General features: G+C 39.8%; 1 protein-coding gene across 10 annotated transcripts in view; it reads left to right on the top strand.

Moving 5' to 3' along the window:
• The window catches only part of VWA8 (von Willebrand factor A domain containing 8), a 416,362-nt gene that overhangs the window by 126,504 nt on the left and 272,212 nt on the right, over positions 1-17,646 (top strand). For all 10 annotated transcript variants that reach the window (XR_009496658.1, XM_059892187.1, XM_025000014.2 and 7 more), the window contains exons 18-20: positions 1,559-1,665; positions 6,060-6,166; positions 11,430-11,501. Coding sequence is in view for 9 of the 10 variants with exons in the window: in XM_059892187.1 (XP_059748170.1) it covers positions 1,559-1,665; positions 6,060-6,166; positions 11,430-11,501 (286 nt within the window). In the remaining variant the exon portion in view is untranslated. The remainder of the gene's footprint in view (positions 1-1,558; positions 1,666-6,059; positions 6,167-11,429; positions 11,502-17,646) is intronic.

The following is a 17,646-nucleotide window of genomic DNA, read 5'->3' as shown; positions in this document are numbered from 1 at the left end:
AATGAGGCTAAAGTGAGGCTTGTTTCCAGTGCTTTGGAGTAATTCTTTGAATAACTAATAATCATGAGAAATAATAAAGTTGATTCTCTTAAGTAGACAATTCAACTTCTAAATGAAAATTAGAAAAAAAATGCTTCAATTGCCTATTTTTTAGGGTCATGAGCTGAAGAAAATACATACAGAAAGATAGATTTATTATCTAGCCAGTGTTTTCTTAGTCAAAACTAAGTTATACTTAATAGAAGTAAATAGTTAATGCTAAGTAACACAAAGAGTTTCAAAGCCTAAGGGAAAGTAATACTTTGGAATGAATGAAATAATCATATACAAAGCATTTTAGAGGCCATTCTAGTGAGTAGACAGTGAAAACATACCAGTTCACTTTGAGTCTAGTATAATCATGATACCTAAACCAGACAAGAATAATATGTGAAAGGAAAATTATAAATCGCATTCATGGAATGTGTACAGAAATCCTAAATGAAATGCTAACAAACCAAGTGTAGATATATATAATATATAATTTATCCATATAAATAAATTATGAGCAACCTGGAGTTACCTCAAGAATGTGAAGAAATTTCAATATTCTTTTTTTAAATTTACCATATTAGCATGAGTGAGTAAGAGTGAAGTCACTCAGTCAAATCTGACTCTTTGCAACCCCATGGACTGTAGCCTGCCAGCCTCTCCGTCCACAGGATTTTCAGGCAAGAATACTGGAGTCAGTTGCCATTTCCTTCTCCAGGAGATATTCCCGACTCAGAGATCGAACCCGGGTCTCCTGTGCTGCAGGCAGACTCTTTACTGTCTGAGCCACAAGGGAAAGCCTATGAACACATTACATATTAACATATTACTGAGAAAAATTTTCATTTTAAGAAATCATTAAAAAGGATTTGATAGAACTCAGCAGCCAAACTTGAAAACAAACCAAAGCAGAAGTAAACAAACAATATGCTTAGCTAACCATGAGTCAAAGAGGAGTTCTTAATCTGGTAAAGGGTAGGCCCTAAAATTTTATAGCAAACATTCTTAGGATATATTGCTTTATGGAGTTAGGAACTAAACGAGAATGTTGTCTCTTGTACTTTTAGACTGGCTAAAAGTTATATGATTAGCTACATAAAAAAATTCAAGAGAAGCTTCATGTAAACTACATTTTAGAACAGTTGGAATATAGTGATATTACTTATACACCCAAGTCAGTGATATTCCTATCCATATATTCCAGTAAAAATCAATAAAGAAGTCGAATTTTTAAAAAAATAATACCATTCAAAATAATAATAGAAAGCTTTGCAAACCTAAGAATAAATTTAATGAGTGGCATATAATGCTTTAATGGAAAAAAGTATGAATCTCTATTAAAAGTTGTAAAAGATTGCTGTGGGAAATGGGATACTATACTGTGTTCAGAAAACAGAAGGTTTAAGTATTCTCAAGCTGTTTTTTTACAGATCAAGACGGATCATCCTTCTGTCTGTCTAAGTGTCAGAAGATATTTTGGAATCATAGAAAGCTTTGACTTATCAATCCATCCTTCCCACCCCACCAGGTTTTTACCAAGCCTTGCAAGGTCAGCATTAGAAAAAAATCTGGCAGATGCTGCAATAGAAATAACCACTGATAATAGTCCAGAGTCTGAACTGGAGGATTACAAATGTAAGTATTTGAATCATTTCTCTTTTAAGTGAATTATTAAACATTTGTATTATTTATTACGTGTGTGTGTGTATGAAAATTGCTCAGTTGTGTCCAACTCTTTACATCCCCATGGACTGTAGCCTGCCAGGCTCCATGGAATCTCCATGGAATTCTCCAGGCAAGAATACTGGAGAGGGTTGCTGTTGCCGTCTCTAGGTTATCTTCCCAACCCAGGAATCGAACTGAGGTATCCTGCATTGCAGGTGGATTCTTTACCATCTGAGCTACATATTATTATATTAATAATAATGTAATAAATTATTATTATTTCAGTTAAAAATGTTTTTGTTCTCCACCCATTTTGTTTCACATATTGTGTTGAAGAATCTTTTATTTAAAAAAATGTTTCCTTTATTTCAGTGCATACCAGATGTAGGTTCTCCCCCAAGAGGTCACAATTGACATGAATATTAAAAGCTCAGAGAATTCCTACTGTAAATAAACATGTAACTTTGTTTTACCTTTTATTTCAAGGGTATTTCACCATAGGACCTAGCGTTCTGTTCTCTTTGCACATTTACATTTTGGGGACCACCAGTGTGCTACAGGACACGTTTGGGAAACTGTCTAGGTTGATGTAGACTGAAATAATACTCTGAGTATCACTTCATGCCTTCTTACTCCTTTCATTTCTACCTGGTTGTCTTTTGTGCTACTTTTATTTTGGATAGCCATAAGTATAATTTGAGTTTGGGAGAGGTTTAGATCTTTCTGTAAAAGTACCCTGTTCTTCATTTAGAGCACAAAGACAGGTTCTCTGTTTTTTAAGGGTCGTTAACTGTCTTATAAAAATATCCAATGTGTGATCACTCTCTTAAAGGGACTTATTGTGACTTTCTTTGCAGTAGATGTTTTTAATAGTTGATACACTGGAACGAGAACTTTATATTAAGGAGATAAGGTGATTTTTTTACAGTAAAACTATAAACTCAACATACTGATGGATCTGGCTACAGAAACGCAGAGACAACTCAGAGACCGAATAACTCTGGGACTTGGAGATTCATAACAGCACTTGATTGAATCCGTCAACATATCCAAAAAAAAAGAAAAAAGATTGCATCATTCAAATGATAGATTGTTTAATCTCAGTAATAAGCCAGTGCTGGCAGTTCCCATCTAAGCCTTGTGTAGGAAGGAGATAAGGAAACTAAGAGACTTTTGACTTATCTGGTCCCATTCATCTTTAATATCTTCTTTCTTATAGAGAATTCCTGTAATTTATCCTCCTGTTCAGAGGAGGAGGTTCACCAAACAGCTTTCTGATAAGGATTTAGCTTTCCATGCAAGTCTCCTTCTGATTAAAATGCTGATATAGAAACCATATATCATGTAGTCTATATGAAATTTTCCATTTTCATTGCAATGTAATATATTGCAGTTCTGGCTTTATATATCAATTTATGTATAGATAAAAATATATGTCTTTAACATTCTCCTGGGAGTCGGGTGTGCTCTCTATTGTAAGGATAAAATCAGATTTTGAGCCTACCAGACTGAGGACCTTGACAAATTTACCAAGTTAATGCCATCCCATGAGATTTCTTAGAAGCCTGCTAGCCACCTTTCTACCAGGGAAGTACTATCATCACCATTCTCTGAGTGCCTTTCCCTTTTCTAGCTTGAAATTTTAGCAATAAACATTAGCTGAGTTATTTAAATTTTCTTAAAGTCCTAAATCTACTGAATAGGTATCTTTCATAAACTAAGCCATGCTACTGCTACTCTAAGTCACTTCAGTCGTGTCCAACTCTGTGCAACCCCATAGATGGTTGCAGCCCACCAGGCTCCCCCATCCCTGGGATTCTCCAGGCAAGAACACTGGAGTGGGTTGCCATTTCCTTCTCCAGTGCATGAAAGTGAAAAGTGAAAGTGAAGTCGCTCAGTCGTATCCGACTCTTAGCAACCCCATGGACTGCAGCCCACCAGGCTCCTCCGCCCATGGGATTCTCCAGGCAAGAACACTGGAGTGGGGTGCCATTGCAAACTAAGCCATCAGATCAGATCAGTCGCTCAGTCGTGTCCAACTCTTTGTGACCCCATGAATCGCAGCACGCCAGGCCTCCCTGTCCATCACCAACTCCCAGAGTTCACTCAGACTCACGTCCATCGAGTCAGTGATGCCATCCAGCCATCTCATCCTCTGTCGTCCCCTTCTCCTCCTGCCCCCAATCCCTCCCAGCATCAGAGTCTTTTCCAGTGAGTCAACTCTTCGCACGAGGTGGCCAAAGTACTAGAGTTCCAGCTTTAGCATCATTCCCTCCAAAGAAATCCCAGGGCTGATCTCCTTCAGAATGGACTGGTTGGATCTCCTTGCAGTCCAAGGGACTCTCAAGAGTCTTCTCCAACACCACAGTTCAAAAGCATCAATTCTTCGGCGCTCAGCCTTCTTCACAGTCCAACTCTCACATCCATACATGACCACAGGAAAAACCATAGATGGTATCAAATGCTGTTTGAACCTGAAGTAACGTGTCATCTCAGCATACAAGTATGTAGTAAATTCACTGCCACAGTCCTTGTCTTTCCCTTTATAGTTTTATATAGGGTCTATTTCAGAGACCTGATGGACTTCCTGGTGGCTCAGACGGTAAAGCGTCTGCCTGCAATGTGGGAGACCTGGGTTTGATCCCCGGGTCAGGAAGATCTCCTGGAGAAAGAAATGGCAACCCACTCCAGTACTCTTGCCAGGAAAATCCCATGGACGGAGGAGCCTGTTAGGCTACTGTCCATGGGGTCGCAAAGGGTCAGACACGACTGAGCAACTTCACTTTCTTTCAGAGACCTGAAAGTAGTAAATAAATAGTAAATTCTTGGTGTGGCAGCTCATGGTTTTCTCTGCTAATAGAACTTGTGAATGAAAGGAAATGGCAAGGAGCTATTGGAGGGAGAGGCCTACTGTGTTTTGGCAAATGTGTAGCACTCGGTGGTGATTCAACAGGCTGGGAGTGTAATTATTTAAACCTCAAAATTGGTCATGGTACTCCATAGAAGCAAATATTGGTTTCTCTCCTTGTTTTTCAAAGTGCTCTAGCACAAAAATAGCCAATTTTAAAGAGAAGGGAGAAAAGATGGGACAGTTGCCTAAGACATTGTAATTGTCCACCTGCTTGCTCAGGTATATCCACAGGATGAAATTTATTTGGAGATCACACTGCAGAAAGAACATCGTTGTTGTTGTCATTTAGTTGCTAAGTCATGTCTGCCTCTTCGCCACCCTGTGGACTGTAGCCCACCAGGCTTCTGTCCATAGGATCTTCCTGGCAAGAACACTGGAGTGGGTTGCCATTTCCTTCTCCAGGAGGTTTTCCTGACCCAGGGTTCCCATGTCTCCCTGCTTTGCACATGGATTCTTTACCACTAAGCCACCTGGGAAGCCCAGAAAGAACAGCATCCTATACTAAATTCTGTTTTTAGCTCTACCCATACTAGCTGGGTGATTCTAAGCAAATTATTTAATTCGTGTTCTTCTTAGCTTCCTCATAATTCTTGTCTCCTTGTTAAGAGATTTACATGAAATCATGTGAGAAAACAATGAGCCGAAGCTGAGGTCTGGCACATGGAAGGTCCTCAATAAATAATAGCTTCTATGATGGTCAGTACGACCACAGCAACTGAAACTGTTACGTTGTTATCATGGACCTTCAGATGTGACGTGCAGTGAGCATGTGTCTCTCCTCACCGTAGAGAACACATGTGAGATGTGTCCCCTGACTGGAAGAAATTTATAACTTAGTTTCATGGCTTTAAGGAGCTCATTTTCTATTCTAGACCAACTATTTAAAGCAAATAGGGAACAATACAGTATAATCACCACAGAACGACTGTAACGCCTGTGGCGCTTCTTTGGAGGCACAGATCTGGGCCTTTCCTAAAACTAGTGGTTTGAAAGTTCTGGGGTCAGTTCATCTGTATTTTTGACTAGAGCTCTAGGGGATTCTTCTATGGGTTCTAAAAAAAAAAAAAAAGATTATGTTCATGGTACTTTGGAATTTTCAAATGTATGTATTTTAGAGTCTCTGACCAAACAGCTCATAAAGGTGCCTTGCCTGAGTTCTGGGTTTTTCCATTCTCAATCTTATCTATATGTTGCTTGCGCCATATGTTGTTTTAAATAAAATTTTTGATATTTTGAAACATCTTCATCCTTTTTGTAGAGCTTTTAAGATTTTTTTGCAAAGCTATAATGTTTTATTACTACCTTCAAGCTTATTTCTTTTAGATGTTAGATTAAAATTCCTTGATGAGCCTACAAAATGTTAAAGATGCTATATGGTATCCTGTTCAGGCTGGACTTGGCTTCTCTTAGGACAGGCCTATAAGTAATTCTCTGTCCTATGTGAAATGTTTAGGTGAACTCTCTTCTGGATCTCTGAGGATTGGCACGGTTAGTGCACCAATCTATAATGCCCACGAGAAAATGAAAGTGCCTGATGTTTTGTTCTATGACAACATCCAGGTAAGATCAGGATTTTGCAATCATGGGTAATTAAATCACCTCTTACACTGTGGTAATTAACTCCAGTTCAAGTGTAACTGATGTCTATGTTTGTAATCTGCTAAGTCGCAAAGAGTCGGACACAACTGAGTGACTGTACTGAACTGAATTGAACTGAAGTTTCATTCAGATGTTGCGGAATGAGGTGTTGAAACATCTTTTATTAGTGTATTGTAAAGTTATGAATTCTTTCCAAAGTTACTTGGGAATGGAAAGAGTTGCTGCAAGGATTAAAGTAATAAATTTTATATGCACACATAACTATACTTTAAGTAAAATGAATGTATTATTAAATTAAAAACAGAAACCACTCGTATTCATTCTCCTGCATTTTTGTAGTTAAATCATTTCAAGTAATTGAAAGGATGTGTCCTGTGTATTCTTTTCCTCACGTTTCTTTCCTTTTTCTGGAAATGCCTAGTATTTTTCTATTCTTTACTTTTTAAAATCATTTTTCAGTGGACCAGAGTAGACAAATTTCCACTTGTATATGGTGCTTCCACTAAGACACAGAAATAAGTGTGTGCCCAGAAAGCTGTATTATAGATGTTCACTTTAATAAGAAATTTTTCCAGAGAAAATTTTTCATAATATAAAAGGATTTTTTCTTTTCCAGATTTTCTGTCATGTGGTCATATATTTATTTTATAATATAAAACATACTTAAATATTTCTCTAATATTTGGCCACCAATTTGCATATATATTATAATCCCATATTTACAGATTATGTTTGAAGTACTTCTTGCCATTTTCTCTATATTAAGGAATTAGAGAATTAAAGTAAATTATTTTTATCTGCCATTCCCCAATTCTGATTATTGTCCTAATTTATATTCCTACATTATATTAACAATAAAAGGTATTTAGGCAAATTCTTCTTTCTCCATAAAAGTCTTGATTAAATATTTTTGAAGTCTGTCCAAATTATAATTACCCATGACATAGTGAAAGGCATAGCCTGGATTTTCTTTTTCTTTTTTTTTCATTCTATGGGCCATTAACTAACATCAGTTTTATTTTTCTTCCAAAGAATTAATGCTCTTACACAAGCAGGGAACAAAAGAACAGAAAATAAGGTTACTTATAAGGCACAAAGGAATAAAGAATCTTGCTGTCAAAGACCAAAACATGCTTGTAAGGAAAATATTTTCAAGCATTTGTGCTACCACACTCTGTTCATGTAGTAGAAAGGAATGAATTAAAAAGAATCAGGAAACTTTGTCATAAGTGACAATTTGAAAAACTCCATGGCAGCAGAGATTGAAAAGACTTCCCAGCGTGTAGGAATGGAGGAAATTCGGTAGCAGGGAGGGCCATTGTGCCCTTGGACACGGCATCTGTTGCCATGGTGTTCGTGACCCAGACGTGGAGGACCGCAGTGCTGCTGTGAACTTTACGCAGTGGCCCTGAGGGATTTCTGTAGCCTGTCTCCAAACGTACCCTCTCTTCACAAAGCATTATGAATTAACCATTAATGAAAAGTGCTAGCTGTGCCAGTTCTCGGAACGGTGACTTGATTAAATTCAGTTTTGTTGTGTGTGTTACTATTGTCCTTTCTGCCGCACTTCACCTATGAAGCAGTGTCTTCCGTGCCTCTTGAATATTCAGGTGCTTCTATACCATCTTGTTCTGTGCCTGTGGTCTCCTTGCCACTCTGTGTTGTAATTGATTTTTAAAACACGTTTTCCACACTACTAAGATAAAACCTTGTGTTGTTGTTTTAATTTTGTATCTCTTGAGCATAGCATAGTGCCTGGCACGTAGTGACTGTTGAGTAAATATGTGTTGAGTGAATTAATGAAAGAAGGAAAAAGATTTTGAATGTTCTTAATTAGGAGTATATTTTTATTATATCTCTCTTTAAGGAATATTTTACTTGCAGTAGTAAAGAGGAGAAATTGGAGGAGCGATGAGTAGCCTCTTAAACCTAATGAACTTCAGAGCTGAAAAAAAAATTTTTTTTAAATGTCTGTTTTGTATCTATGCTTGGTCTAGGATATTATTGGAATGGTCAAAAAATTGGTTCAGATTTTTAAACCCAAACAAACTTTTTGACCAATATCATAACACAGAGATTAAAGTACATACATACACAGTTCCAGGGCTCAAGTTGCCTGAATCTCGCAAGGGGAAAAGCAAGCAGGTGCACGTGGTTACTGTACAGTGTGACTGAAGTACACACAGGTTACTGTGGTAGCATCAATGAGGTGATGGTCCCGGATTGGAGGATCCTGGAAAGTGAGTTCACTAGGTGAAGTTGAAAGACTCAGGCAGAGACACTAGCATCTGCAGAGACGTGACTACATAAGAGTGGAGCTCGTTCAGGAAGCTACATCTAATTAATTGTCATAGCCAGAGGTGAGGTTTAAAATGGAAGAATGACAAGACGTGAGGCTGATGAGTTAAAAGGTCATATTATATGGGCCTTGCTAATGAAGGAACTGGGAAACTATTCAGAAGAAGTGAGAAAGCTGTTGAAAGCTTCGAGGAACATTTTTACTTTTGCTCACTTTGCATTCATTCTGTATTATTACCTGTGAGTTGGAACAAAAACAGAGAGGGACTAGTTAGGAGGCAGTGGCAGTGGTCCAGGTGGACTTAGGGAGGGTCTGAACGAAGACAGAGACAGCAGAGACAGAGCGGAGAGGGCACACCGGAGCCGCACAGGAGGCAGGGAGAGCCGATGGGGCTTTCTGTTGGATGGAAGTCAGAGAGCCTCCCTCACGGAGCACGTGGTCTGCTGGGAAGGTCCACAGAAGAGTAAAGAGGAAATGATTCTCCACTGTGCAGGGGATGCGCCTGAGACTAAATCAAAAAGATAAGGAGTAATCCTTGTTCCAAAGGTATTAGTTATTCACAGAGTTTTGGGGAAGAGAAAAACTGACATGATTGTGAACCGAGAAATGACTGTCAGTACCGTGGAGCACATATTGACTCAAGGAGACACTGAAGTTTGAGATGCCACATTGGTGGGTAAAAATCTAGGCAAGAGATGAGAAAGGGAAAAAAAAAAAAAAAAAAACTTGGATGAAAGCTATGGGAATGGGGGAAAAATATAATAGATACAGTAAATTTGAAGTGGCTGGATAGCTTAGATTTAGCTTTTGCTAAGGGCCAACTGAGTTGGGCAGGAAGATGGTGATGATTGGGTCAGGTTGTAGAACATGATGCTATTAATTGGGATTAGAAATACAGGCTAAAGCATGAAGCTGTGGAGAAAGGAATGAGCCACGTTTTGGGTGTATTAAGTTCTAGTAGACTGGGAAACAGCCAAGTATAATTCAATATTTGCTCAGAAATGTGGGGCTGGAGTCAAGAAGAAAGGTCTTGCTGTTGAAGATCAGTGTAAAGTTAGTGGTTGAAGCCATGGAATGGATGAGTGGATTTAGGGAGAGTTGGGTCAGCAGTGACTCTTCCAGCACTGAGCTGCACGTTGCCCTCCTTCCCCCTTCAGATGGGTGCCCACATACAAGAAGGCTTAACCTGGTCTGCCCAATCCCGTGGTTCCCAGGAAAGCAGGTAACAAGGGAGTGAAAGAGAACAGAAAAAGGAAGAAAATCAGTATTTAAGGAGGAATTGCTGCAAAAAGAAGAAGATACAACCCAAAACACCACGGAGAAAAACCGTTAGAGAGGTAGAAGGGAATCAGGAGAGGAGACCTTGAAGAAATTGTCTGTGGTACCGAGGGGGCCGAGAGGTTAAGAGAAGAACTGTGTAGGCATGACCTTAGCCTTAGCTAACATTTGTTGACTTGAATAATTCTAGTTAGGTGTAACCAGGGCAAAAAGTAGGAAGACATGAGAAAAAGTAAAGACGACAGCTATAGTTTGGATTATTATTCAGTATTCACATTGTTTTTTACCTGCTAGCTAGGTGTTTGTTCCAACTTTTCAATCTATTTTTCATGGAGATTAGGCCAGGTATTTCTGGAAGAACTTAATGTTTTCTGGAAATCAGCACTGATTGTTCATCTTAGTTAGAAGAGTTCTGCAGACCAAATTATCACTAGAACTCAAATTAGAAGACAAATGTTGTAAGTCTCCCTTTTAACTTGGGTAACTGTGTACCCTCGTTTACTCAAAATAGTCCCTGTTTATACTTGTTGTCCCAGCATAATTATTAATAACATCTCATTTTATTCTAAAAAGTACTCCAGAATGAACAAAATAGCTCACCCTACTTCAAGCCCCATTAAAACTCCAGTTCCATGGTTTATCTGAAAGCATTTTTAAAAAATTACCAAGATAAACATTAAGGAAAACTCATCTGTTCTTGAAGGAGGGAGAAAACTTTTTTAGTTTTTCTAGAAACTCTGCAAGAAAATATTGGTATTGCTTAACATGAGAAGTAAAAGGAAAATATTTTAGATGTGGGAAAAAAAAATCACAAACCAAGTTTAAAAAAAAGACTGGCAAACGAGAACAATATCTACAGCATGTATAAGATGCAAAAGGTTAAGTTGCCTTTTTCACAAATAGAGAACTTCAATAACCTTAGTACTTTGAGGCCTTTATTGTTTTGATACAGAAAACCAAGAGGAAATAGGGATATGAATCGTTCCAGGCTTTAGTTCTCCCTTTAATCCTGGATGAGCCTTTTTGACCTACTTATGATTGTCCTATTTTTCAAGATACAAAAGAGCAATGTAATTTCCTCTGTGACTACTGTGAACAACTTTAATGTTATTATATTGTGTCATGTTTTGAACTTAAAAATATGAAAAAATTTAAAAAATATATAATTTTTTGGAGTATAGTTGCTGACATTTTTAATTCTAAACCTACACGTATGCATTGAAAGTCATAGTTAAGAAGTCAATGTAAGATTTTCCATGAAATCTCCAATTGTTTTAGAAAACCTTTATATATTTATATTAGTAAGTTTTAATTTAAATATCACATTAAATTATAAGCCAACTCTCCAAAGTACAATAGCTGAAAAATATTTGAGTCCTATTAAAAAACTCTTTGAAATATGTGTCAGTCAGTGGTTGAGTCTTGGTAAGGTAGACCATTTCAGGTCTTCAATATGAGTGACCCAGTTGGTTATATAACTTATTTTTGACCACAGCATGCATTTTAATATTTTAGCATAATCAAATTGAGTATTGTCTATTATAATAGATGTTTTTCTTTCCATGAAGATATCTTTATAGCTGTCAACTTTCTTATTTCACCTTGATTATGCAAAGCACAATTAACCTCTAGTCGTTTTTCCTCTAGCACATGATAGTGATGGAAGATATGCTCAAAGACTTCCTTCTTGGAGAACACCTGTTATTGGTCGGAAACCAGGTGAGTTATGGCTGAAACCAGGTACTAATGAATACTAATGAAACCAGGTACTAATAATAATACGGTTTAAAAGCCGTATGTTTCTTCTGCTTGATGGAGTAAGTTTTCAAAGATGATTTTTTTTTCCCCTAGCTAAATGACTAGTTGAAATTAAACAATAGGGTCTTCTACTTTCTAAACTTTAGAATTACCTCAGGGCTTAAATCACTACCACCCACCAGCCCCATTCAGTCTTCCATCAATTCCTATCCATTCTGCCTTATAAATATCTTCTTTCCGACACCTGTCACCCAGCCCAGCTCACCACCACCTATCACTTGGATTACAGAAGTGGTTTCCTAATACAAGGTTCTTAGACCCAAGCTTACACCCACTGTGATCCACTTTCCACTCTGCAGCCAGATGGATACTTGTGAAACCAAAATCAGTCTTTTTTTGCTCAAGTTGGTTCCCCATTGCCCTTCAGATCAGATCAGATCAGATCAGTCGCTCAGTCGTGTCCGAATCTTTGTGACCCCATGAATCGCAGCACGCCAGGCCTGCCTGTCCATCACCAACTCCCGGAGTTCACTCAGACTTACGTCCATCGAGTCAGTGATGCCATCCAGCCATCTCATCCTCTGTCGTCCCCTTCTCCTCCTGCCTCCAATCCCTCCCAGCATCAGAGTCTTTTCCAATGAGTCAACTCTTCGCATGAGGTGGCCAAAGTACTGGAGTTTCAGCTTTAGCATCATTCCTTCCAAAGAAATCCCAGGGCTGATCTCCTTCAGAATGGACTGGTTGGATCTCCTTGCAGTCCAAGGGACTCTCAAGAGTCTTCTCCAACACCACAGTTCAAAAGCATCAATTCTTCGGCGCTCAGCCTTCTTCACAGTCCAACTCTCACATCCATACATGACCACAGGAAAAACCATAGCCTTGACTAGACGAACCTTTGTTGGCAAAGTAATGTCTCTGCTTTTGAATATGCTATCTAGGTTGGTCATAACTTTCCTTCCAAGGAGTAAGCGTCTTTTAATTTCATGGCTGCAGTCACCATCTGTAGTGATTTTGGAGCCCAGAAAAATAAAGTCTGACACTATTTCCACTGTTTCCCCATCTATTTCCCATGAAGGTGTAGTCTTTAGTATGGCTTCAAGGGTCCTTCAGGAGCAGCCCCTGCCCACCTACCCAGTCCTAAGGTTTGGCTTCCTCCTTTCTTGCATTTGGTGTTAGCTTGAGCCACATTGAGGGCTTCCCAGGTGGCTCAGGGCTAAAGAATCCGCCTGCCAATGCAGGAGACCTGGGTTCGATCTCAGGATCAGGAAGATCCCCTGGAGGAGGATATGGTAACCCACTCCAGTATTCTTGCCTGAGAAATCCCATGGACAGAGGAGCCTGGTGGGCTACAGTCCATGGGGTTGCAGAGAGTCTGACGAGACTGAACCACTAACCTCAATGAGCCACTCTGAGCTTCCTTCAGTCCTCAGCTCCACTCTGGTCCTCGAAGCACGTTCTTCTCTCTGCCTGGAGCACTCGCCATCCCCTTCCCACACCCCCCTTCCCTAACTCCGGAGGTGTCCTCTTGTCCCAGCTGAGTTAGGCTTCCCCTGCTTCTGCATAACTTCCTTCCGTCTCCCCATCATCACAGTCGTCATGTGTCACTGTGTCCACATGTAGAATGACTGTCCTCCCAGCTTGTCTGCTCCTCAAGGGCAGGGACCGCGCTTCTCGCTCATCTGTGTCCTTTGTTCCTGGTACAGTGCTTGCTGCCAAGCAGTAGATACTGAATACGTGTCTATGGAGGGATGGATGGCATTTATTCTAGTATCTAGAGGTTTCTGAGAATTTTCAGTGGAATTACCAGACTCAGAGTGAACGGCACCTTTGGTTTTTTAAGTTAGTTTAAAATTAAGGATAACAAGCTTTCAAAAGAAGTTTGGTCTTTTTTTCTGTCTTTTAACTTATAAAAACAATGCATATTCTTTATTAGTGCCTCAAACTTGATTTAAAAAAAAATAAAAACGGGCCAATTGAGTGTTTTTTGTTTTTTTTAATAAAAATGGGCCAGTTGGGCGGTTTACTGGTTGAGTTCACAGACTTGGCAGTTAGCTGGCTAGAGGTCCAATTGCAACTGTTTTACAGATGGCTGTAGCTTTGGGCACGTTGCTAATCTTACTCAGGCTCAGTTTCCTGGTATCTAACCTAGGAATACAAATCATATGCACTCTGTTAGGCTAATGTAAGGATCACATGAGATAATGCATGGAAAGCACTTCTCACTGTGCCTGGCTCATGGTAGGTGCTCAGTTACAATGAAATCTATGGGTCACTGTGTTTTCAGATTCATTTTGATATTTGGCAAAACTAATACAATTATGTAAAGTTTAAAAATAAAATTAAAAAAAATTAAAAAAAAATAAAAAAAGGACTTTAATACTCCTTTTCTTTTTTTTTTCTAAGCAAGAATTAAGCAATGAGCAATAAAATATTCACAGTCTCCTCGTTCACTATTTATAAAGTCCTACCAACTTTTATTTAGTGAAAAATAATTTTGTACTGATGAGCCTGTGTACCAGCATGGAAGGATGAGGATCAGTTAATCGTCCGACATTCAGTACTTGATACTGAGGCCCAGGAGTTCAAGTTCTCATCTGGCTCTGAACAATCATGACTCTCCTCTCACTTTGCAAAATGATGACTTGATAGCCCAGTGTACCTTACAAAAGTTGTTAAACTCTGTCAGTGCATTCTTTTCTGATCTTCTGTGGTTACCTGAATTGCCTTAGACACAATCTGCTGGCATCTCAACAGCTGCAGACCAAGAATACACAGAGCTGGCGGTTGAGGAATAATTTTTTTGCTAAGGAGCAGGCTTTCAAAAGGAAGGTCCTAGAGATCAAGCTGCGATGTTCAAACAACTTTGATGTATCCCAGCTGATACTGATGTCCTGAGATTTAGTGGGTAGAATACAGTAAGAGTTTCCTGGTAAAGGCAGGGTTTATAATTAAGTTGGATAATAGAGATAGGGCGTCACAAGAGTTGTCTAAGTTGAAAGGTTGAAGTTAGAGCTAACCAGTAACCAGAGAGACAGAGAGAGCATTCTACTCTCTGGGGGACTGAGGAGAGCTATAGGGGGCTTCCCTGGTGGCTCAGATGGTAAAGAACCTGTCTTCAATATGGGAGACCTGGGTTCGATCCCTGGGTTGGGAAGATCCCCTGGGGGAGGACATGGCAACCCACTCCAGTATTCTTGCCTGGAGAATCCCCATGGACAGAGGAGCCTGGCGGGCTACAGGCCATGGGGTCGCAAAGAGTTGAACACGACTAAGTGACTAAGCACAACACAGCACGTATAGGGTGAAGGCAGAGTTGGAGCCAAGGATTGCTGCTTCTTTCTGATCAGCGAAACAGAGACTATGAAAGTACTTTGAAATCACTCTAGAGAGCTATGCGAATGTTGGTGTGAGATCCTGTATGTTGCCTCTAGTCTGTTTCTGTGTGTGTGTGAATGTATGCAGTCATGTCTGACTGTTTGTGACCCCATGGACTGTAGCCTGGCAGGCTCCTCTGTCCATGGAATTTTCCAGGCCAGAATACTGGAGTGGGTTGCCATTTCCTACTCCAGGGGATCTTCGCAACCCAGGATTGAACTCACATCTCTTGGATCTCCTGAATTGACAGGCAGATTCTTTACCACCGCGCCACCTATTTCTAGTCCCAAGGTAAAGAATAATGCACAAAGGGCTCGGCGTTGGGTGGAGGGAAGAGCAGCTCCCTCTCTACACGTGCATGGGTGAACCCAGCATCCAGTGAGGATGGAGATCCTACTGAGTTTCAGGCTTGCCAAGAGTTGACAAAGGAACCTCTGGGAAGACCCTGCTGAACCCCCCCGGAGATGCCAAGCAGGAGGCGGGGTATCACAGCAACCTCTCTCAGTTAGCGCTGTCGTCAGCAGGTCACAGTGTCTCCCCTTCTTTTACTGGTAGGGTGTCACCCTCCACTTTGGAGAAAGAGAAATACTGAAAAACAGAGATTGCATTCATTAGAAATTTGCTATACTTAACTGTCCTTTCTCATGTCAGAAGGGTTCTTTATCCTCTCATTATAAACCTCTAAGGTGATCAGTGTCATATAATGATACCAATGTTGCAGGAACTCTAGTTGGATTTTATAAGTAAATTCTGCTACCTGTGTCCATGAAACCATCTAGTGAAAAACGAAGTCTCTCAGGCTGTCATTTGATGTCTTCCATTGTCTAATCTCACTCCACTTGCCGTCTTTTGTCTCATTTCTCCCCTGAAAATCATGTCCTCAGATTTTAACACACTGTTTTCGAAATACCTTCTTGTTAGTTGCTTCGTCGTGTCCGACTCTTTGAGACCCCATGGACTGTAGCCTGTTAGGGTCCTCTGTCCTTGGGATTTCCAGGCTAGAATACTGGAGTGGTTTGCCATTTCCTACTCCAAGAGATCCCGACCCAGGGATTGAACCCGTGTCTCTTAATCTCCTGCATTGGCAGATGGATTCTTTACCACTGAGCCACCGGGAAGCCCAAGCACCCTATCAGTGTTGTATTTTAGTGTTTGATCTTCACCAGCCTGCTCTCTTCTTTCCCCCATCTTTGCCTATTCAAATCCTCCCAGTCTCAGAGGGCAGTGTGGGATCATGGAAAAGCAGAAAGCTGGGAATCCAGAGGTCTGCCTTCCTCTGCAGACTGTTGGTCTCTGTATGTACTGTTGGGTTCATTGCTCTCTCTCCTTAAAGGGCTTTGTCTTTTTTCATTTTTTTCTTTTTCTTATCTGTAAAATGGGTGTTTTCTAAGGTCCCTCTGGCTGTAATATTCTGTAATATACTTCTTTAATAAAGTCCTCCTGAACACTTCAGGCTGAAGGTTTGGGTCCATTCTCTGAATTATTACAGCAGGCCATTTAGATTTCTTTTGACTTCTGTTGGACTTAAGCGTCCACCTGTCATCTCTCCTGAAAAGAGAGAGCCCCTTGAGAAGAGTCAGTTTTGTGTGTGTCTTCCCTGATGTCTTGTGCATAATAGACATTTAACAAATATACTTTAGAGGACTGCAGAGAATGCATTTCTGCTGAGTAGGCAAAATGATTTAGAAGTGATCTGAAGTTAAAATTTAGGCTTTCTTGGATTACTTTCAGGAGATTCTAAAACGAAGTGACTAAACTTTTTATTCAGTAAACTTGCACCTGTTTGATGAAGGAAATGATGAATAAGATAGAATCTATGGCGTAAGAGAAAGTACTTAGGAGAGAAAATGCTTTCGTGGCCCATACAGCTGGGTATGATTATACACTGATGGGATCAGGTCAGAGCTTGGCAGCATTATCGCTAGGACCGAATAGTGAGACGCTAATCATTTGATTTTTTCGAATAATGATTAAGTGCTACGCAGCATTTACTGGTTAACTGAGGCGCAGCCCTGCACACGTGCACACTCGCCAGGGCAACAGGGGAACTGGACTTCCCACGGCAGCTGGCGAAACGCTCAGTGGAGCTTTCTGAATATTTCAGTCCACTTGAGTAACTTTCAAACTTGTTTTCAAAAAGTAGCATCTGTGTTAAGATACGGGGACGATTCTATGGTTAGACTTTTATCTTTTCCTTTATTGAAGTACAACTGACAAGAAAAATTATATTCAAAGTGTATAGCATAATGATTTGATATATTGGGTTTGCCAAAAAGTTCGTTTGGGTTTTCCCGTAACATCTTTTTTTTTTGAAAAAATTGATTAATTTATTTTAATTGGAGGATAATTACTCTACAATATTGTGGTTTTTGCCATACATACATCAGCATGAATCAGCCACAGGTGCACATGTGTCCCCCCATCCTGAACCCCCCTTCCACCTTCCTTCCCACCCCATTCCTCTGGGTTGTCCCAGAGTATGGGCTTTGAGAGCCCTGCTTTATGCATCGAACTTCCACTGGTATCTGTTTTACATATGGTAATATACATGTTTCTTACAGGTACATTGTGGAAAAATTTCTCCTGCTGAGTTATATACTACATTCATTATGTCACGTATTTACCTTTTTATTTACATATTTATTTGGTGAGAACATTTAAGTTTTACTGTCTTAGCAAATTTCAGTTATACAGCACAATGTTTCTAACTATAGTTACCATGTTACACCAT

This window comes from Bos taurus, chromosome 12 (genome assembly GCF_002263795.3).
Source record: "Bos taurus isolate L1 Dominette 01449 registration number 42190680 breed Hereford chromosome 12, ARS-UCD2.0, whole genome shotgun sequence".
NCBI classification, from domain to species: Eukaryota; Metazoa; Chordata; class Mammalia; order Artiodactyla; family Bovidae; genus Bos; species Bos taurus.
The sequence above is the reverse complement of the archived record's forward strand: the minus strand, read 5'-3'. Positions and strand labels throughout refer to the sequence as shown.